Genomic DNA, 23,167 nt, shown 5'->3' with positions numbered 1-23,167 from the left:
TGAGACGATTTGAGGGTGTAGATGTCTTTTACTAGGATGGGTAACTGCCACCTATGCACTAACTGAGGTCAATAGTTTTTTTGGATGGAAAAGGTCAAATGTGTGGTATTAAATAAATTCTGAAAAAAACGGTGGCAGTTTCTTAAACATGAAATTGAAAGTGTGGCATTTTATTAAAATCCCCTTGCATTTTTGATTTGTCGAAAGCTTGATCTCCTTTGTTGTTGCTTCCTTTCTCCTTAGAGTTTCCATCATAGTGTTTCTTGCATTTGTCCTTCTTCTTTGAAGAATTGCCATTGTTGGAGTGTTGCAGCTGCAATGCTTGTTCAACAGCTTCATGTTGATTGATTCTTTGCTCGTGAATCATCAACGGACATGTTAGTTGATCAATTGAAAGAGTATCAACATCATGTGACTCTTCAATCGAATAAACAACATAATCAACTTCGACGTCATGGTCCTCAAAACCTTCTCGATGATAACAACGTCATCCATCTTTTCACCATGGATTCACATCTTGTTTGCGATTGACATTGCCCTAGACAAGTAATCAGAAACAGATTCATCTACCTTCATTCTCAGAACTTCCCAGTCTGACCTTAATGCTTGTAAGCGAGCTCTTTTAACCTTCCCTGTTCCTTGATACTTTTTCTTCATCGAATCCCAGATTGACTTTGAAGAACTCTTGTCCAGAATAGTTTCCAAGATTGACCTATCAATTGCTTGGAACAAATAGTTCTTCAATTTCAGATCCTCTAACCTTTCTTTATCCAACTTCGACTTGTTTTCAGGAGTAAAAGCTAATAACGCAACCCTATTAACTGGTTCATTAACCCCATCCTCTATAAGAGGTCAATACACCTTGGATCTTATAAAATTCTCCATCAATGCTCCAATGGTCATAATGACCATCAAAACGAGGAATTGCAGGTTGCACAAAAGTTTCAGACGCCATTACTGATAGTTACTCAACTATCACTCTCACTCTCACAACAATGACAAGAAAAAAAAACTCACTCAGGAAATAAAAGCAAACACTTTATGACCACCTAGCTCTGATACCAGATATTGGATATGAAACCAATTCTGAACACACAAAGAAATGAAGAAGAAGATACTTGTATTATTGATTATCTTCAGATACTGGAAAAAACAAACACCTATTTATAGATGCTGGAATACTAAGAAACGTGTAAACAGAAACAACGACACACTACCAAGTAATGGCGACAACCTAGGAAGCACTACTGACTACTAAAAGATACAACTTATTCTAGTAAAGACCAATTCAAAAGTACTAACAATATCTCTATCAAAAATTTCAAATTTTTTTTACAATTTTCATGTTAATCGTAATGCAACTAACCTAACTAACTTTTGGGGGTATCGTTAGTATTTGTAGGGGTGTATAAAGGAACGCCCTAAATATATGGTCCCTTGGGTTCACTGTTACCCCTCACGAATTTTGTGAAATTCGATTGGACGCGGATATCGGTGTATCTGCTAAATTTATTGTTGAATTAAACAAATGTTTTGCAGAGGAACTGATGTCATTAAGACACTCATTTGACAAAACAAAACTAATGAAAACGATACAATTGTTTCCAAGAAGCTCAGTATAGACTTTATACTTCATGTCTCTGCTCATACTCATAGAGGGTTATTAAAAGTCAATTAGAATATTATCTCAATTCTTAAACGATCTCTAAATACCATTATCTCAGTGATCACAGGACATTTCCCATAGTAGAACATGAAAATTCAAAGTACAAGCAACTCCAATCAGCCTAGGTAAAGAATATGTCCGGAGTTAGAAATTATGATCTTAGTCAAGGTTTTTTCGGTTTTAGACAACAGAGTAATTTTACTACTCTTAGAACTTCAAAAGATTGGACAGTGCTCTCAATTCTCAAGGATCGAAAAATAAAGTTAACGGGAAAACAGAAAGTTCAAACAAAATTCTATTCTATATATAGGAAATTGCATTGAGATTGACTAGATGTTTCATCTATGAAGCACGGATACTTCAAAATTGGTGACGTATCCGTATCGAAATCAGTATCGGACACTTGGAGATACGTATCGGATACTCCATTTTTTTAATTACAAAAAAGGGTATGGGACACTCTGGGGATACCTCTCATATACTCTATGAGGGGATACTTCATATAATCTAACATTTATTTTTTTATACAAAATCTATATACTTATAATTTATACATAAAATCTAAATATTTATACATATTTGTACTCATGAACATATTGAATAATTATATCTAAACCTAATAACTTGTTGACTATAAAGAAAAAAGACTTGGTATTTATTTTTATGGTGCTTCCAAAAAAACAAAAAAAATTGGTGTTAGAAAAATCTAACTTTAAGGCTCATTGGGCAGTCATTTTCTTCATGTTGTTTAGAGAATGTTTGCTCACTTTAAATTTCAAAATAGTATCTATCAGATTTTTTATTTTATGATTTTCTTATTAGAATGAATTATTATTATAATAAATATTTTTTTAATAAATACACGTATCCCACTGTATCCTGTATCCCCATTTTATGAAAATTGACGAATCCCCGTATCAGTGTCATCGTATCAGTATTGGTGCGTCATAGTGTTTCATACTAAAAAGGTTCATGAGACAACAAAACATACTAATTTTTGAAATGAAAAACACTATGAACTCTTTACATCAACTGTACTTTCTGACTTCTCATGAAACCAGTTTTTGCAAACCCAAATGGATCAGCTATGAGAAAATAGTACACATAAAAAGGACCTTTGACATATACTCCAGTTCTTCTTTCTAAGCCTCATCTTCGTGTTCCTTTCATCTATCTACCCACATCAGTATTGGAGTTGAGTAAAACTAGGCTTTCCACAAAAGTATCTGCATCATACTGCTTTCCGCTAAGAAATTTGTTCGGTTCTCTAGCACTTGAATTCTTTGGATCATATGTAAGCAACTTGTGGGAAGTCACTAGTAGAATCTTACCATTCTCGAAAGAACAAATAACCCTCAAATAACTGGCATTCTCAAAGGCAATGCTATAGTATTTAGTCCAAGATTTTTGAATTCCATAATCCCTCATCACCCAAAATTCAAAATCAGCACTAACCTTAACAACTACACTAAGGCACCCATCTAAGACTCCTATACTCATCGACGAATGTTCATCCTTTAAAAGTTTGCTTGGTAGTTGCAATTCGTCGAATTTTTCGTCGCTGACGTCCAAAGAGATTATTAACTTGGAGGTGTCTTTTTCCCTAACCAATGCCAAGCTCCATTGGAAAACACTTTTTTGCTTAAAAAAATCATATTATATGGTAGAATGCGACTACTTTTCCATGAATCTGTTCCTAAGGTATAGACTTGAACTAAAGAACTGTCCTTCTGTCCATCAAGGTCTACCACAGCTATTAACTTGTAATCATCAGTCTTCCGATCATAACCTAAACAATACATGCCCTTTTCATATTTCTCATGATTCTTGCTGATTTGAGTAGTTTCTTAGTTTGGGTAATAGCTGGGTTCCAAACACATATGAACTCCTTGTCAAGGTAATTGGTATATTTTACGCAAACTAGACCATTACAAGAACCCAGGTACCCAACAATACAACAAAATATCCTAAGGATTTTAATGGGATATCCAGTACAGAAACATCATCTTCATATTCGCCCGTTGATGACAATGAATCATTTAAGCAAACTAGACCTGCTATTCAAACATTTAAGCATGAGTCGGATGTTGTTTCTTTCGATATTAAGATTAAGGTGGATTTTAACAGAACTACGATCACAAATTATTTGGAACCAAGACTTGCAAATACACATATTAATGTAATTCTCACTGGTACCCTTAGAGGGATTTCGAAGTAGATATCTCTGATAACGCTTGACATTGATGCCTAGGGTTTTCTTGTTTCTGTGTGGTCTGTGAAACTGTTGACATTATTAGTCCCACATTGTCTGGGCAACTTAAGAACCTTCGGTTTATAACTTTATGGGCCTCTCCACTCATTGCCAATTGGTTTTGAGTTGGATGCTCGTATTCTAACATGGTATCAGAGCAGACTATTTGTGTCGAGTCATTTGACCGGACCTTTACTCTGCGTCACCCGATTTATTGTCCACGTGTTAGACCCAACGAGGCTACACGTGAGGGGGCGTGTTGAGATTATTAGTCCCACATTGTTTGGGCAATGTAAGATTCTGCGGTTTATAATCTCTTAGGGCCCCTCCACTCATTGCCAATTGGTTTTGAGTTGGATGCCCGCAGACTTTAACAAGGTGTCAGAGCAGACTATTCGCGACGGGTCATTCGACCGTGCTTTTATTCCGCGCCACCCGGTTTAATTGTCCACATGTTAAACCCAACGAGGCAATGTAAGATCATGCGGTTTATAATCTGTTAGGGCCCCTCCACTCATTGCCAATTGGTTTTGAGTTGGATGTCCGCAGACTTTAACATGGTATCAGAGCAGGCTATTTGCGACGAGTCATTTAACTGCGCCTTTATTTTGCGCCACCCAGTTTAATTGTCCACGTGTTAGACCCAACGAGGCTACACATGAGGGAGCGTGTTGAGATTATTAGTCCCACATTGTCTGGGCAACCTAAGATCTTGTGGTTTATAACTCTATGGGCCTCTCCACTCATTACCAATTGGTTTTGAGTTGGATGCCCGTATTCTAACAGAAACGAGAAAATTAAACACAATAACGAAAAATATTTGGACAAATGACCCATTTTCCGAAAATCAAATACTTGGTTGTTAAAGTAAATTTGTGCGAGACTATGATACTCAAGTAGCCAAAACAATAGAAGTGGCTCTACTAGAGCGGTAATGTTGTTTGGCATTGGTACGTAATTCAAACTACGCCTAGGTTGAATTTCGTGACTTTCATTGGACGCGGATGGAGGTGTATCTGCTAAAATCTCCCCTCCTTTAAAACACTAAGTCATATGAGCTCCCACGTCACACGGTGAGTATAACACCTACCTCAAATTAAATTAGATAAAAGCTTTCACACAGAGCAATTCTTGAGAGGATAAGTGGTGGAACTCTATTGATCGAAACATTAAAAAACTGGATTACACTTTGTTTACACCCTATATTTAACTGGTCATTAATAGCACGTTAGCAAAAACGTGGGTATCCAATACTTATGTGAGGATTTATACCTAACTAAAAACTTACACTTTGTTTACACCAAAACCTTAACTGTACGTTATTGACGTCCGTTAAGTGTATTGTACGTTCGTTAAATTGTCATCAGCTAAAACCATTTCTTTTTATTTTCTTCTTCGGTCACGTTTCTTTTATTTTCTTCTTCAGTTCTTCCGTAAAAAAACGGCTGCCATAGTTTCCATCTTTTGAACTCAGAAGAAAGTAGAACTCGATGATTTCAATGGCGAATCAATCATGGACTGAGAGTATTCGAAGCAATAGAAGTTGGACTATCCTCTCTGGTGAGAGTTTCGTCATCTTAATTTACACCGACATTTATTTTCTATTATTATGGTTTCCACTAATCAATCTGTTCAATATATATCTGATTTGTTTGTAAAAAATCAATCGATTTTTATACTTTTGATCAAACTTCTTTTTCTACTTTGTTAATTTTGGGTATCATCAGGTTTGATTTAACTCTTCCATTACAAATACAATCATCACAAAAAAGGAAAAAAAGGCTTCGCTGTTTGACTGTGGTGATAAATGGCGCAGATTCCTTGACGGTTGATTTGGGCTCTATAATGAATTAGGATTCAATATGGTTTTATGTAAATTTTATTGCTGTGCAGGGAAGGAGTTGTAATGCCTCAAAAATCAGAACCAACAGAGTACACGATCGGTGTTTGCTAAAATGCGTAAATGAATTGATTATTTTTTATGCTATTGTAAGGCTGTTGTTGCCGAATGAGGGGTTTGATGGGTCCAGGCGGTGTTAAATGTTGTCATCAGTTGGAGGACAAGGTCTGGCTAGGAGGCGGAGTTGTGTTTGTCATCAGAGAATACTCACTGAGCATGCAGATGTCATAACTTTTGATGGCGAGGTACTACTTTCCTAGCATCCTTTTTTGTATCAATTTTTATGCAATCCTTAATTAGTTAAGTTGTGATGAAATCATCGACAAGCCATACTAAGTTGGAAAAACAATGGTTTGCATGATTTCTAAAGTGTTTTTTCCCTTCTAATTATAGTATTTGCAACATGAAACACTGTAGCGGGATATACACATTCTGTTTAAGTGTTTAACCTTTCCCATATTTTATATTTGAGGCATTCTTGATTAGTACGTCCACAAATTAAAACCCGGCGTTGTGAATCAGTACATACTATCCCGTGGTCCATGTAAAGATTCTTTGTTTAGTAATGGACTAATGGTAGTTGTTCTATATGTTCTGATTGTCATGTTTATCTTATATCTTATTCACATTTTGTTCAAGGTGAACTCGAGGCACTATTGCCTTGGCGTATTGCACCAGAGTTGAGACAGTTGGGTGGCTAAAACATTAAGATGTAGTTTATTGATAATAAATTAATGATTTTTTTTTCTGTTGCAGGAAGAAGATTTGAAAGAAATACTACACATCTAGAGTTCGCGGATATTCCTTTGGGAGAGTTCATCAAGAACGCCCTAATGCGTTGTATGCTAGACGAGCTAGCAAGAATATGTAATACTCTATTTCGTGCTTTTATTTTTGTACAACAAATTTCATTGGGTAATAAAGTTTTGTCATAAAAAACGGAAATCAGTAGTAAGAAATCTATGAGAAGGTTTAAGTAGGTAATTCAAGTACCTGAAAAGAGTTGGTTTTATGATCCAATTTCATTGAAGTTTATTGGAATATATAGGAATTCCATCAAAAATTAAGGGAGGATAATAACTGTAGAGGAGATCAATTAGATTCATAGTGGTTTACCATAATTATGCTGCTAACCCTGGGAAGAATGTGACCCTTAAGGAAAAACTTGGGTGACCCTTGAGGAAAAACTAACTTTTTTGTTTTTTATATTTTGTTTGAAGCATTTTGTTTATGGATAAGACATCCGTCAAAGTAAAGACCTAACTATTCTTTGATCAAACTACCAATGCTTGGACGGTTAATGGCATTAGTGTTTATTTGTGGATGCTTATGGATTGCTGCTCTCGAAGTTGCAGCTGCAATGGCGATTCAGACAGCTTGGGTTAGTTGTGAATCTAAATTATGAGTTCTTGAGATTTCAGTTGAAGGCAGAAATTTGCAGCAGTCAGATTGGGGAATGGGGAATGATGTTGATCTGAGTTTGTTGTGGGGTTAGCTAATTAGCTTTGCAAGGTGGACGGTGGTAGAAATGAGAATTTGTTGGTCAATAGACACAGGCGGTGATGGAGTAAATTTGCTGGTGGTAATGGGTTTTATCTACATGAGATTTGCAAGCTAATTGAAGACAAATTACTGATACCGAAGGAAGTAATGGTTGTGTTGGCTCGATGGGGTTAGATGAGTGTTTAGAGTTCAGGAAAGCTTTGATGATAGTGGAGATATTCATAGTTACAACAATAAGTATGGGGATCTGATATGGGTATTATCCGGAGTTAGAAGTGGTGAACCGGTGGTGTTTGGATGAGAAATATTTGCAGGAACTGGTGGTTACTGTGGGTTCTTGGCATGAGCCGAAATTGGGTTCATTTGAAAGGAATTAGTTGGGTGCAGGATTCTCAAACTGGTGGTGGTCGTTGGTACAAATTTTGGAAATTTTGGCTCAGTGAAGTGGGTTTGATGTTTGAGAATTATCTCAATAAATCAGACCGGGGAAGAGGTTTATTGACGGAGCTGTTGACATGGGTATGGCTGAATGCAGGGAAGGAGATGTGCGTGAGTCGGAAGAATACAACAAACTCACCTCCACCAACACATATTCACACCCCATATATGTTTGAAGAAAGTCTCAAAAAAGTTCTCATCTACATCATTGATCTGCATAATACATTCAACAGGTCTGCAACTGACTTTGTTTGATGTATCAAGGAATGAAATTAGTAGCGTCAGTGGAAGGGAGTCCTTATATGGTTGGTGTAATTAATTAATAAGTGCTTAAACTTATTTGATCAGGTGCAGTGGTAGTGTACAATGATTTAAAATTATTTTATATTGATTATATCTCCACTCAAATCAAAAGTCCAAAAACTTTACTGTAAACTTATGATAGATGCTTAGCACCGAATCACTAATGCCAAATGCTAATTACTATTCTCCATGTCTACAGGAAAAGATCAGGGATGGAAAAAAGATAAAAAGATAAAAAGATAAAAATAATGCTTGTCGGCTTGGACTTTTTACTTTTCCGACTCCATTTTTATTGAACAAAGATTTAAAAAAAATAATATTAAATCAAATATCCTAAACAGCGGGGCGAGGCGAAGCCGAATCACACCAAATCAAAAGTCCTAAGCAACGGGGAAGAGCGAAACCCCACGACACCAAATGAAATGATGCACGACAGAGTGGGAAACAACAAGTGATGGCGGAGGGCTTGCGGAGCCACCCGGTGCGTAGCACGGACACAAAATCTAGTTATTGTTGAATTAAACAAATGTTTAGCAGAGGAACTAATATCACGAAGACATTCATTTGACAAAAAAAAAAATTATGAAAAGGGTTACTGAAAGTCCATTAGAATAATCTATCTCAACTCTGACACGATCTCTAAATACCATTCTCTCGGTCAATTTGAGAAAACCCGAAAGCAAGCCATGTGGACACCAACCGTAGTAGAACGTGAAAATTCAAAGGAATAAGCAACTCCGATCAGCATAAACAATATGCACGGGTTTCAAATTATAATCTGGTCAAGTTTCGACAACAGATTAAGTTTAGTACTACTAGAACTTCAAAAGATTGGACACTCTCAAGGATCGAGATCAAACAAAAGAAATACAATTTTCCCTCCTATAATATATTTCATAATAAAAAGGTTCACAAGACATATCAAAACTTAGCAACTTGAAATGCAAAATACTACCCATTTATACAAATGCACATACCTCAATTGTACATCTCACTTCCCATTGTTCACTAAAACATCTTTTCCAAACCCATGTCGATCAGCCATGAGACAATAGTAACAATAGTACACATAACAAGGACCTTTGACATATATTCCAATTGTCCTTTTTAGTCATCTTCTTCGTGTTCCAATTCTCTGTCTACCCACATAAGCATGGGAGTTAAGTGAAACTAGGCTTTCCAAAAGAATATCTGCATCATAATGCATTATGCTAGGAGAATTCTTTGGTTCTGTAGCACTTGAATTCTTTGCGTCATATATAAGTAACTTACAGAGAGTCATTAGTAAAATCTTACCGTTCTTGAAAGAACAAATAACCCTCAAATAGAGCTGTCAAACGGGCAAGCTAGGGTCAACCCGGCCCTAGCTTGACAAGCCACGGACGGGTTAGGGTCAACCCTAACCTTAGCACTGTTCATGTACAAGCCCAAAACCCCAACCCTAGTCCTAGACGGGTTGGCTCTGACGGGTTGCGGGTTGGCTGGTAAATTTATGGCATCAGTTAACTGATGGTGTTTCTGAACCAAATATCCATTCTATTCCGTACTATGTTTAAACCAAGAAAGTTGAGGTTTTTTATCAACTCAATGCCTATGGTGTCAGCTGTTAAACATCACATGTCATGATTGAAAATTTGAAATGAACCAAACCAAAGTTGTGGAGTGGAATATATATAGACATAGTTTACTGTTTACATACATATATAAAACCAAGAAAAAAATACAAACTTCCACTTTTACTGCCTACCAGTTTACCACAGTGACAGAGACACATAATATCACCTACTAAAAGTCTAAAACACTTCAACCTTAGTGAAGAGGAGACCATAATAACAACCAATTCCTTATTCCTGCACAAAAAGTATCATATTCATTAATAAGGAATTAAGGATCTAGGTCCAGGATTGTGATTCATATAAGAATCCTCAAAGTGACAGTAACTATTATCTATGTTTGTCCTTTTATATACAAAAGTGGACAAACTGAAGTACTGAACTGAAGCTACGGCTACCGTCTACTGAACTGACTTAGAAATCTTGAATCACAACCTAAAGGTCATAAACCCTCATATGCAGTCACATATACAATATATATCGTTAGTGTCTCCCTTCATATTTATACAAAAAATAGGAGACAGTGATATCATATAGAAGTCCAAAATATTTCCTAAATCAGTGCCCAAAAAATGTTGTTTTTCCATGTATCTTTGTAATTGTGTCTAGAAGTGTATCACTTTAAGATGCTCCAGTACGAATCTGTAATTTCCAGCAAAAAGTATATCAAACAAAAGGATGTGTTAATGTAAATAAATAGAATTTTCATAATTACCCGCTTTATATCGTTGAAGTACAGATACTAATTAGACGCATAAGAACTTACTGCCTCATTGTTGTTTGCTGGCTCAAATGCCAATACATCCTCACTAATATCATTATCTTTCACTTCCTCAACATCAGTTGATGCAGCTCCTACATATAATTGAAAATAAGTAATTATCACTCTCATATATATTGTTAAATAGACTTACAACTAATTTTAAATATTACTCAATCAAGATTCAAGACACTTAGCCTCTTACCGATTCCATATATCCAATCACGAGTTGTTATCAATGCCTCGGCACTTTCAGGTGATAAGGAGCTGCGATATCTATCAAGTACCCTTCCCCCAAGGCTAAATGCAGATTCCGAAGCAACGGTTGAAATAAGAATTGATAAAATATCAGTTGCCATTCTTGTAAGATTAGGGTATCGTAGTTCTTGGCTTCTCCAATACTTCAAGATGTCAAAATCAGTTGGCATTGATCCTGATGACTCGCTTAGATATTGTTCTAGTTCTGATTTGTCAGATTGTTGACCACCATTTTTTTTTTGCCGCGGCAAATTCCTGCATCAAAAAACTTCAACAATTAACTACCAGTTCTATATGGACAGTTATAGAAATGTTCAAGCAGTTAAAACTTAAAGAAATATCACCTGCATAAAAGCACTTCCATTGAGTCCAGAATTCCCACCATTTACAGTACCCGAATTCTGAGTTTCATTGGTTGTTGTCGAACCTCTTAAAGTTGACGCCGTATGATACTCTTTATAGAGTGCCGCCATCCTTTTTCTAATAATATCAACTTCCTTCTTCATTTCACGCTCAACAGGATACACCTTTTCTAAAGTAAACTCTACAAATTCAAACTTCAATCGAGGGTCTAAAACGACTGCCATTACCAATATTGGACTCAATTTTTTCCAATACTTGGCAAATTTTTCTTGCATTTTCTTCGCCATGTTTCTGATGAACTCAATGTCATTAGTTGTCTCTTGATCTAATAATACTTTAATCTGACAAACCCCATCAAAATAAAAATTAGAAGTAGGATACTTGTTTCCAGAGAATAGAGTCGTGAGGTCATAAAAGACCTTGAGAAACTTCGTGACCACTTTGATTTGCTCCCATTCTTCCCCATTAGGAGACTCTGCATAGTCAGGGTCCACCAACCTCAAATGAGTGAAGACTTTTTCATACGAAATACAACTTTGCAACATCAGATAAGTAGAATTCCATCTTGTCTTAACATCTTGTCGAACACCCATCTTTACTGACATTCCTAAATCGCTGACAGTATCCAAGAAATTTTGTTTTCTTCTTTGTGAACCTTTAAGGTACTTCACTGCTAACCTTATCTTGATTACTGCTGGATCAATCTCTGTCAGTCCATCTCTTACAATAAGATTTATTATGTGAGCACAACACCTTATATGAAAGTTTCTTTTCTCAGTATCCGACATAACATTCCTTGCAATGAATCGACTCTTCATTATCTTAACACATGAAGTATTTGATGCAGCGTTATCCAAAGTGATGCTGGTTACTTTTCCTTCAATTCCCCAATCATTTAACATCAGAAATAACTTAAAAGAATCGACTCTTCATTATCTAAAAGTGCTTGACCAGTATAGGGTGGTGGCAGTGGAGAAAAATTTAAAAGAAACTTCTGCAATACCCAATCTTGATCAACAAAGTGTACTATTAAACTTATGTATCCAGTGGTGTTGACGGAGGTCCACATGTCTGATGTTAGACACATTTTACCTGGAGCACATTGTAATTTCTTGCGAATAACTTCTTTTTGGAACTTATGCATTTTAATAATATCAGACCTTGTAGTATTCCTTGATATGGTTTCAACATCGACATTCAGATAACTACATAACTCCCTAAATTCAGTCCATTCTACACAATTAAAGGGGAGATTTTTACCAATAATTAGTCTTGCAACTAAATCCCGAAACTTTGATTGATCTATTTTGCGTGCACGAGTAGCCAGTTCTCCATTATTTGTAGATAACAAAAGTTTCCCCACATCTTGCATCTTCAGTCTAGGGCACTTCTTTAAATGCCTTGACATAGTTGATGTTCCTCCTTTCTGACTGTCATAAGCATATTCCTTCCTACAATGCTTGCACGTAGCCTTTTCTTTACCATCTTTGTCTCGTGACCAATGAAAATCATTCCATACTTTTGATGTAAATTTCCCTTTCTTTGAAGCATGCTCTTGACTTGTCATCGACTCTACTACTGTGATATCCTCTTCACTCATGACATCGTCATGGTCTTCTTCAACTGACATTTTAGGAAGCTACATAAAGAATTCAAAAATCAAAATTAGTAAGCCTTGAGCTACATCACAGGGGACTAGAGCTGTCAATAATTAAAATCCCAACAAGTACACATCCCAAACTGGCAAAGGCAAAGCCAACAAAAGTATGCTTTTTTACACTTTCATGTAAGCCAAAATAAAACATGTGCTTTCTGATTCTGACATGCTGCATATGGAGTTCATTTCCATTTTCAGAATCAGTAAACCTTTGTAATTCAAATAAATATTCACAAGCATAACGTAAGCAAGCTATGCATTATTAATTTATTATAGATCGACATTAAGAGATAGATTGACATTAAGAGACATGAGTTAACAATAAATGACACAAATTCGTGAAAAGGGGATTGGGGTTCTAAGAATCATTTCCACAAACACCTAACAGTACTTAAAACAAATTATGCATTAAAATTTAAAAACTTAGAACTACTCACCTAGATTAGGAAAGTAGAAGTAAAATCATCGGCCAATTTTTCCTATTCTTCTTCAACGGTAGTGAAAAAACCAATTTTTCCTATTCTTCTAAAATCATCTATAACTTAGAAGTGAAAAAACAACCTAAAGGATAAAACTTGGTTAGTTGATTACGAGTAAAGCCCTAACCCTAACCCCTGAAAATCAAACAGAATAAGTGAATAACAGATAGTTAGAAAATTAAAAAAAAAAAATCATTATAGTTAAACAGTAAACTTAAAGATCAAAGATTCAAAATCTAATCTAAAACTCAGAATAGAAAAAACAACCCTATTTAGTTTTAAATTAGAAAGAGAGACGAACTCACGAACTCGAATACGGAATACCGAATACCTCTGCAGCTCTGCTCTGCTCTACCTCCACCCTCCAGTCCAGATCTAAAACTTAAGAGAAGTTTTCTGATTTCTCTTTCTTTGGAAAACTAAGATAAGAATGCGATTCGTTCCCGGTTACCTGGGTAGCAGGTGAAATTCTACCGAAACCTCCGATAACAGGTTACTAACATAATTTAACGGGTTGGCTGGTAACCCGCGGGTTAGACCTAGCCCGGCTTGTTCTCTATTAGGTTCAGATATAACAGACCTAACCCGGCCCGTTTAGGAAACAAGCCCAGCCAAGCCGGGTTGAAACAAGCCGGGCTAGGGTCAACCCGCGGGCCGGATTACTAATTGACAGCTCTACCCTCAAATAATTGGCATTCTGAACTCCCTCAACGGCAATGCTATAATGTTTAGTCCAAGATTCATCAACTCCATATTTCCTCATCACACAAATTTCAAAATTAACGCTAACCTTAACAACTATACTCAAAATCCAATTTTTATCCACTAAAAGTTTGCTCGGTAGTTGCAATTCATCGAATTTTTGGTTGCTGACGTCCAAAGAGATTATTAACATGGATGTGTCTTTTTCACCCATTTTCCCCAACCAATGCCAAGCACCATTGAGAAAGAATTTTTTTCCTATACAAATCATACTATGAGGTAGAATTTGACTGCTTTTCCATGAATCTGTTCCTAAGGTATACACTTCAACTAAAGAATTGTTCTTCTGATCATCAGTCATTCGATCATAACCAAAACAATATATGCCGCACTCAAATTTCTCATAATTTCTTGGTGATTTGGGCAATTTCTTTTGTTCTCTAGTCACTGGGTTCCAAAGACAAAGGAACTCTACATCAAGGAAATTGGTATACTTTAGGCAAACTAGACCATTACAAGAACCCAACAAGATAACTTCGTATTTTAAGGATATGAATGGTCGATCCAAATTATCTAATACAAAAGCGTCATATTCAGTTTCACTCATTGATGATATTGAATCATAACCTACGGAGTAAAATTTGTTATTTAAACCTTTGAGCATCAACCGAGTGTTGTTTCTTTCAATATTAAGATTAAGGTGCAATTTAACAAAACTATGATCAGAAATTATTTGAAACCAAGACTTACAAATGCACTTACATATTAATACTGTTCTCACTGGTACCCTTAGAAGGATTTCGAAGTAGACATCTCCAATAACGCCTGACACTGACGATTAAGGTTTTCTGTTTGCAAAGAACTTTTCTGATTTTTTCTTCACTCAAGTTTCTGCTCAAGTTAAACAATTATTTTTTGGGCACCATGGGTTTTTTGAGGGTACCATGACTTGATTAGGCCACCTTCCCTATAATTATAAGGTGTGTCCTAAAAGGTGGAGATGACTAGTTTACCCTTTTACCTAATTAAAATTATAACTAATTTACAATTTCTTCTTCTTCTATTCTGCAATTTTTCTTCTTCTCTTCTTCATCAACATATGATCATCTAAACCAGATCGTATACAAATCTAATAAAAAATCATCAAATTTTCATCGTCGTCGATTCATTGAGTTTTCATCATCGATTAATCAATCTTTTATAAACAAACCTATCCATAAATATTTTCCCACAAACCCATTACTTCTGATTCGTTTTTGATTGAAATTTTGAGCAGTAGTCATCAAAATATGTTGAATTTGGAGGTTACAGTAGTAAGTTCGGTTAGGATAATTTTGAAAAAGAAACCTAGTTTTACAACCGAACTTTTAAAAATGAAGAACACGAAGAACACTTCGGCTAAGAATTTTTTTTGCCTAACCGAACACCTGAGTTCGGTTGAGTCGCAAAAATAATTTCAAAACCGAAGTCTTCTCTATATAGCCAAATGTTGAGTTCGGTTTAATCGCAAAAAAAAAATCCTAACCGAACTTTACTCAGAAAACCTATATAATGAGTTCGGTTAACTCGCAAAAATAATTTCAAAACCGAACTCTTCTCTGTATAGCCAAATGTTGAGTTCAGTTTAATCGCAAAAAATTTTTTTTTTTGCGAACTTACCGAACTCTGTTGTTTAAAGTTCGGTTACAACGTGGTCGAGTCGACTGAACCGAACAAACTCTGTAAACTCAAGCATAGTAGTTCGGTTACATTTGATTTTTCATCAGCTAGCCGAACAAATAAAAACTCCATTAAAGCTCTGATTCGGTTGCCTGTGATTTTGGATTTATTAACCGAACTGCATTTGCAGAAAGTTCGGTGACATGTTCTTCATATAATCTAACCGAACTTTGTTGACCTGGTTGAAATTTTTTTGTTACAATTTTGATTTTGAAGATATTTTAGGCCATTTATAACAACATTCACTGAGTTACAAGCATACTTCGGTACCCAGAGGATGTTTTTTCTCCATATTCACCCATCTCAAAATAATTTTTTTCTCCATCTTCTTCTTCTTCTATCACTTTATACACTCAATAATTCTACTTTAAAAAAAAAATCTATTAATTTAACCTTAATATTGGTATTAATATAAATATTTAGATAAGGGGTAACCTAGAATTACTTCTAATGTCTTACCCAAAATAAAACAATCATCTCCCAAAAAAAAAAAGACTGATCCCCAAAAAACCGTTCAAGTTAAATAGGGAAAAAGAAGCCCGCCCACTAGTTCTCTGCCTGAATCCTGCCCAGACGTTGCTGCTGGTTGTGATTCATGGTTACCGGCCCAACACCTGTAGCCCATCTCAACCGGCCAGGTGAATTACGTCCTTCTACATTGAGACTGAGACTCGAAGTGCAGCCATCAAGACCAACGCAATTCAAGCTATGAATCTATGTCCTGGCGGACCAGTGGCGGTCACAATATGATTTTTCAGAAAGAACATTGGCAAAGAAAGAATGAGATAGTATTACCTGTTCTACAGGAAAAGTAAACCCATTTTCGCCATAGTGAATCATAAGATTGTTATAGTAAATAAAAATCATAGATAATTTCCGTGTTTATGGTTTCCGTTTTTTCAGAACTTGGGATCTATACAGATCGATCCATAGTTTCTTATATAGACACAAACACCATAGCAAACAACCAAAAAAAGTTCATTATGTGAAGGAGCATTCTTAACTGATAACGAGAATTGCATTGCATAGTTTAATCCATGCCGTCCTCACTCATGTAAGATGCAAGGTTCAAATATTCTTTCTCGTAGTCTTCACACCACCTACTCCCACAGCGTGCACAAAAAGGAGCCCCAGTGCTCGGTTTCCTATATATCATAAACTTTTCGTGTCCAACTGCCTCACAAACGTAACAATCCAATGCACTATCTTCAGCATACATCTCCCTTCTGCATTTAGCACACTTTTCCAACTCAGGCTTTAGTGGAGGACCCAAGTCTGACTTGGTTGAGAATAGATGAAGAAATCTCTCACGTACACGGGAACCAGCAAGAGTTTGAGACGATGTGGGCGTGTTGAGTAGATGTCTAAGTTGACATTCCCTAAGAATCTTCCTCCAAACACAAGGATCGTCGACAGAGACTTCGAGAACACCAAGAAAAACAAAGAGTATGTGTTTGCATGGAATCAGACGGTCTGGGAAACTGCACAACGAGGTCGTAGATAACCTGACGTTATACACATCACCAGTTGCACCTAATAAGAAGAAATCAGATTCACAGCGGTGAAGTAGACATAGACGTTCTTGGAGGGCTTTTTGTATTCGATCTGTCACTGGCTGGGTTGGTTTGTTGAGCGTTTTTCTTTGAATTGGATCCACAGGTTTCACACCCACAAGAAGCTTTCTATTGATTTGTATCCAGCTCTTGGTAAGGACTTTTTGAGCATCTGATCGGTTCTGCATTAACTCATTAAATTACAATTAGGAACAACTATAATTGCCAACAAGTTCAGATTTCATATGCTGCCACCAAATCTTGATTTCAAATCAACTGGCCCAATTACGTGTTGCATTATAATAACGCTGGCTTTTATACAGAATGAAGGAGTACATTATGCAAAGAACACATTTACTAATCAAAAGTAAGATAAGACCGCAAAGATAAACAAAGTTGAAGGTTAAGAAAAAAATAACCTGATAAAGAATATGCATCCAGTTATCACCAGGAATTCGGACCTGATCTAATATCTCACCATATTTCTCAAACTTGCGCAACACTAATTTGATATCATTTTTGGAGAAACTGTACAATTCAACAAAAGGAGGAATATTACCAACTCCAAATGCATCGCCATGAAATAAAAGTAAAACACAAGGTGGAAACACATAATTATTCATTCAATCTCAATCCTGGACACCTGCTATTTTAGTTTATTTACTTGACTTTGTGTTACAAGAGTCAAACTACACAAGCAATTAATCAGAAGGAAAGAATATGAGTGGCAACTAACAAGAATGTACGAATGAGTATACTGACGAAAACAACCCACGAAGGACTAAACAAATTACCATTAAAGTTGCTCGCTATAAATTGGATAACGTGCTAATGGAAATTTGAAACAAACATGTTGAATAACAAGATTGGTAAAAAAAAAGTGGTGCAGCAGAATCACAAATACTATTGCAATTGTTTAGCAGAGCAGCAAACAAAGTGGTGAATCAAGAATCATAGAAGAGTAAGCATTCCGTAAAGTCGATTCATATTTGCTCAAATAATTGGGATCTTCCAAAAATCCCAGACGACAACACGAATTCCACTAAGTAAACCCAAAATTTCATAACAAGAAGTGAAAATTAGAAGAAATTAGGAAACAATTACTTGCATTTAAGTATAAAATGGACCAAAATTAGGAAGCAATTACTCGTTACAAAGGGTTCATCCGAAGATAGATTAACCAATCTAAGTATCCAACCATGAATTGAAGCATAATTTATCAGCCGAAATCATGAACTAAATTAGATAAAATGAGAAAGTGAAAATAAAAATTATACCCAACTACAGTCACCCACTCCTCTTCTGATGGTGACCCCTTTCCCTTTTCTGCAACCGAATCAGGGACGGGCCTAGCAAGGGGCTAACCCGGGCTATAGCCCGTCCCTATTTTTAGCTTGGTAAAATTTTTGCATAGGTAATTTCTTAAAGATTACTCCTTCTGTTCCGATTTACTTGATGTTGTAGAGTTTTTCACGGAGATTAAGAAATATCAGAGAGAGTAAAATCTTTCTAAGTTTACCCATATTAATTCTTCTTAAAGATTTAGATGACCTAGTTTTTAATATCTAGATTCTAGGGAAAGCTATCAATCCCTAGTATTTTATTTGGGATGTATTACCAAATTCTCTATCATTTTGGAACACAATAAAAAATTATAGTAAATTTAAAATTCAGCTAATAATATTCTAGCCCTACCCTGAAAAGATTTCTGGGTTCGTCCCTGAACCGAATCGTCATCACTACTACTATGTTCCTCATCGGCACCAGCCCTACCATACAATCCATACTCCTCACCGTAATCAGTACTATCATGCTCCTCATCGCAATCAGTAATGTCAAATTCCTCATCGTCATCAGTAGTGTCATGCTCCTCTCTAACGGAGTGAGAAGAACTTTCCTCAAATCTTCTTTTCAATGGAGTAAGAGAATCCTTTCTCCTCGCTGATAAAGGGGTGCCAACCATTTCAGATTTTGGACTTTTGATATTCGATTTTGTATCAATTTCTCCTTCAGAATCAGAAGATATAATAAGTAAAGGACTATCCATGATCTTAAAGAGAAGTTACTGATTCAGATTCTTGGGTTTTCATTAAAGGGTTTTAAATAGAAAAAATAGTTGGACACAAAAGGTTAGGGTTTCAATTTTGAACTCTGTGCTTGATTTTCCCTCCAAATTTTTATTTTTAGCGCCAAAGGTTTTCTGAGCTTTGACTTCTGAGTCTCTCTTTTTGACTAGATCGTTAACTCGGTTGTGTTTACCATCAGTAACCCAAGCCCAGCCAAAATACTGGAGTAACAGATTATCACTCACGAGGAGAAATACAACGTGCCTATTTTCTGAACGGAGAAAAGGGATAAAAACACAGATTTACAGGGTCATGCAGTGGTAAATAAGCGATAGGTACAGGTGGAGCAATCCCAAGCCACGACTCACTGAAGAAGCAACGAAGCGAAACACTGAATCGTCTTCTATAACATCATCCCAAGGAAGAGATATACATCAAGCACCCATTGGACAAGCACGTGTAAAGAAAGAACTCGGATGTGATGGAGAGATGACCATCGGGAGTCGAGGTAATAAATGCGCTGACAGAGCACGTGGAAAGAACTGAAGAATCTAGTCAAGGTGGGGCTAAAAAAAAAGGTACCGATTCGGGTCGAGAGATAAGGCGACATCGGGTTAAAGAGTATCAAGCTATCAACATAGGGAAGAGACGCATCGGTAACTACATTTATCGAGATAATACGAAGATCGAGTAATAGATATCAGAAAGAACATTACTCATCACCCGACATGAGTATCAAGAAGGATGAGCTGTGACCCACATTGTAACTTCGTTGTATGAGCGTGATAGCCTATAAATAGATAGCCTTGTAAAGAGAGAGGGGCAAGCAATCTGTAAGAAGTGAGAGAATAGAGAAAGTATTGAGAAAAGCATAGAGAAAGTATTGAGGAGAGAATCATACCTTGTATTCTTGTGTGAAGTAATAAAATCATCCTTTCACCCGGGGACGTAGGTAATCATGACGAACCACGTATATCTTGTGTTCTTATGAGTTCCTACTTGTTTATGTTTGCTATGAGTTCATACGTGGATTGTTGGATGTACTTGTAGGATTTTCTACACCTACATTTTGGCGCCGACTAAGGGGACCGAATAACATCTCTGGATACATTGAAAAAAGCCACTAAAAGAGAGAATCGAAATCTCCTAAACCATATATGATGTAAGTCGAAGCTAAGAGAAAAACTCTTGTGGTTAGATGTATAAGTTGGTAGATGAATCAAGTGTTTCTAACAGTGGGTCTGTAGAACTTAAGGGTTTGTTTTCTTATTTTTGATAAATGATGGTTTCTTTTCTTTTAAGGAACTTCGATCTAGGATTACGGGTTTAACAAAATTTGTTCAAAGGTGTTATTTAAGTTATTTTGCTAAGTCGAGTTGTTAGAAAGATTCAAAAGCTCCCAAAATAACATCCCTGATGTTTGGTTGAAGCTATATGAAACTTCATCTCGCGGGCTAGCAAAGATCCAGTCAAAAGAGTTTGCATTACGGTTTATAAGTTTTGAAATTGGTAAAAATAATATTGTGTTGTATCACCACTAGTAGATCGGCTCAAAATCATTGAGTTGCGTTGCTGGAACAATCACTCGAAGCAAATTTTTTAAGCGTCTTAGTATAAATTTATTCCTCCTTTTCTGTCGAGTTCTCAAGATTGTAAGGTTAAAATGGAAAACCAAAAGAATCCCAAGGTAGAACTATCCTTGAGGAATTCTAAGGAAAAACCATAAGAAAGGGTGAATTGTGTTTTGTTCATGCCTCAAACATCATTTACGAGTGGTGATATCATCAGTTTCAGTGAAGGAAGTCACCACATTACAACTTGACCAAAGAATTACTTTTCCGACCACCAGTACGGCTAAGTAATGACATCTGGTAGGAGGAATGTTAGGACAAACAATGATTAATGCATAGTGAGAGTACTGAAAGCGACATAACGGTAACCTTTTTCCACAAAAATATCCTAGTAATCAAACAAACTAGTTTGTTGATTTCATCGTGACAAAAATATAGGAATCGTACTTGTATCTGCATAATGTCGAAATGACAGAATCTTTTTGTTGTACTTGTAAAACTTTTTCGAAAACAGTTCAAAGTGAGGTGTTGTTTGCTGATGTAAGGACATTATCGAAGGAAAGGGTGGACCCGATCCGATGGCCAGCACTTCTTGGACGGGTAGGATTCTGAGGAATCGAACTGTGGAAGAAACCAACATGCAAGAAGGAGTGATGGACCCGCGACAAGAAAGTGATCACCGACGTCAACCCGAGGAAAATCTGGTACCCGCGGGAGGAATGGCAACTGTCAATGAGGAGATCAACCTGGGACAGGATGATGACCACACCTTCTTAGAGCATGTCCAGCTGAAGTGTATTCATTGTATGTGTATTCATACTTGTGTATGTCCAAAATCCTTGAACCAAAGTATGCGTACTTTGCTTGTTCAGGATGGACGGAGCTAAGTCTGCATACTGTCTGAAGTTCACATCCTGTGAATTTCTGCTGGAGTTTGTGAACTGAAAACAAGCTCAGACTGGTTACTTAAGTATGTGTACCTGTATGCGTACTTAAGTGGGTTATTTTCTAAAAACAGTTTAATACGTGAACTAAGACATTTATAAATTAAGGAATGCCATCTTCGCAAACCGTGGCTATAATGTTCATGAATCGATTCGAGTGAAATTATTTTTGCTTCGATTGTGTCTTGTATACTTCTATGAGATCTAAGCAATTGAACAACTCTTTAACTAGTTCTTTTGAGTCATTTGAACTAGTTATGGTGAAGATGAATAAGGTTGATATGAAAGTGCTCATATGGATAACCATTGGTTAACTACTGTCGAACCAACGACTTGTACACGTTTAGGTACGGTTACTCAAACCTAAATGAAATTACATTTCATGTGTGTATAACAAGCTAAGTTCGATCAAACGGTGATTGAATCTAATCAAGTTCTCATCTAACGGTGAATATTGGATGCTTTGTTACCAAGGTACTATATAAAGGAGAACTCTAGCAACTGGGAAACCTAATATCCACACATCCTGTATGATACTAGTTGTGTTAGTTAGAGTCTATTCTCCATTAACCTTAGGTTTCTATCGAGACCCTGTAGGTTCACGACTTAAAGACTTCATTGGGATTATGAAGCCGGACCCAACTATTTTCTCTGTAGTTGCGTGATCTGATCTTGTTGTTTCTATCGTATTGAGTACAATTATAAAATTGGCTCGAGATTAATTTCTCCGACAGGTATGATAGAAAAGTAGTCACAAACATCTTTGTCTCATCATTTGTGATTCCACAATATCTTGTTTCGCTAGTCGATTAAGATTATTGTGACGTGATTGATATTTCTAGGCTGTTCTTCGGGAATATAAGTCCGGTATATCAATTGGTTCATGTTCACCTTGATTTATCAAAAGAGGGAATAAAACTCGTAGGTATTTCTGTGGGAGAAAAATTTATCTATTCTTGTATACTTTTCTGTGTGATACAGATTTGTTTAGTAAAGAATTCGACTTTGGGTCGTAGCAACTCTTAGTTGTGGGTGAGATCAGCCAAGGGAATCAACTGCGCAGTATCCTGCTGGGATCAGAGACGTACGCAGCGCTACTGTATCTTGGTTCAGTGTGAGATTGATAGGGGTTCAACTACAATCCATACCGAATTTAGTTTGTAGTAGGCTAGTGTCTGTAACGGCTTAATACAGTGTGTGTTCAATATAGACTACGTCCCGGGGTTTTTTTGCATTTGCGGGGTCCTCGTTAACAAAACTTCTGGTGTCTGTGTTATTTCTTTTCCGCATTATATTTTGTTATATAATTGAAATATCACAGGTTGTGCGTTGAATCGATCAATTGGTAAATCCAACCTTTGGTTGTTGATTGAAATTGATTGATCCTTGAACATTGGTCTTTGGTACCGTTCAGTTATTTC

General features: G+C 36.4%; 1 protein-coding gene and 1 long non-coding RNA gene across 3 annotated transcripts; one reads left to right on the top strand and one right to left on the bottom strand.

The window, feature by feature from the left end:
* The first annotated feature begins 5,350 nt into the window (after positions 1-5,350).
* On the top strand, positions 5,351-7,541 carry LOC113315153. Of its 2 annotated transcripts, none has more exons than XR_003342776.1 (3): positions 5,351-5,477; positions 5,811-6,062; positions 6,574-7,541. It is a non-coding gene; the product is annotated as an uncharacterized LOC113315153 (long non-coding RNA). The 2 variants fall into 2 exon arrangements; XR_003342777.1 differs by having other exon boundaries at positions 5,645-6,062.
* Positions 7,542-16,463: 8,922 nt separating this feature from the next.
* Positions 16,464-18,377, bottom strand: LOC113316873 (mitogen-activated protein kinase kinase kinase 1-like). The gene is made up of 3 exons (XM_026565030.1): positions 18,270-18,377; positions 17,585-17,693; positions 16,464-17,347 (listed from the first exon to the last, which is right to left on the bottom strand). The coding sequence occupies exons 2-3, from the start codon at positions 17,600-17,602 to the stop codon at positions 16,643-16,645; spliced, it is 723 nt and encodes a 240-aa protein (XP_026420815.1). The 5' UTR covers positions 17,603-17,693; positions 18,270-18,377; the 3' UTR covers positions 16,464-16,642.
* Between the last annotated feature and the right edge of the window lie 4,790 nt (positions 18,378-23,167).

The sequence above is a fragment of the Papaver somniferum genome, chromosome 10, assembly GCF_003573695.1.
Source record: "Papaver somniferum cultivar HN1 chromosome 10, ASM357369v1, whole genome shotgun sequence".
NCBI lineage: Eukaryota > Viridiplantae > Streptophyta > Magnoliopsida > Ranunculales > Papaveraceae > Papaver > Papaver somniferum.
The sequence above is the reverse complement of the archived record's forward strand: the minus strand, read 5'-3'. Positions and strand labels throughout refer to the sequence as shown.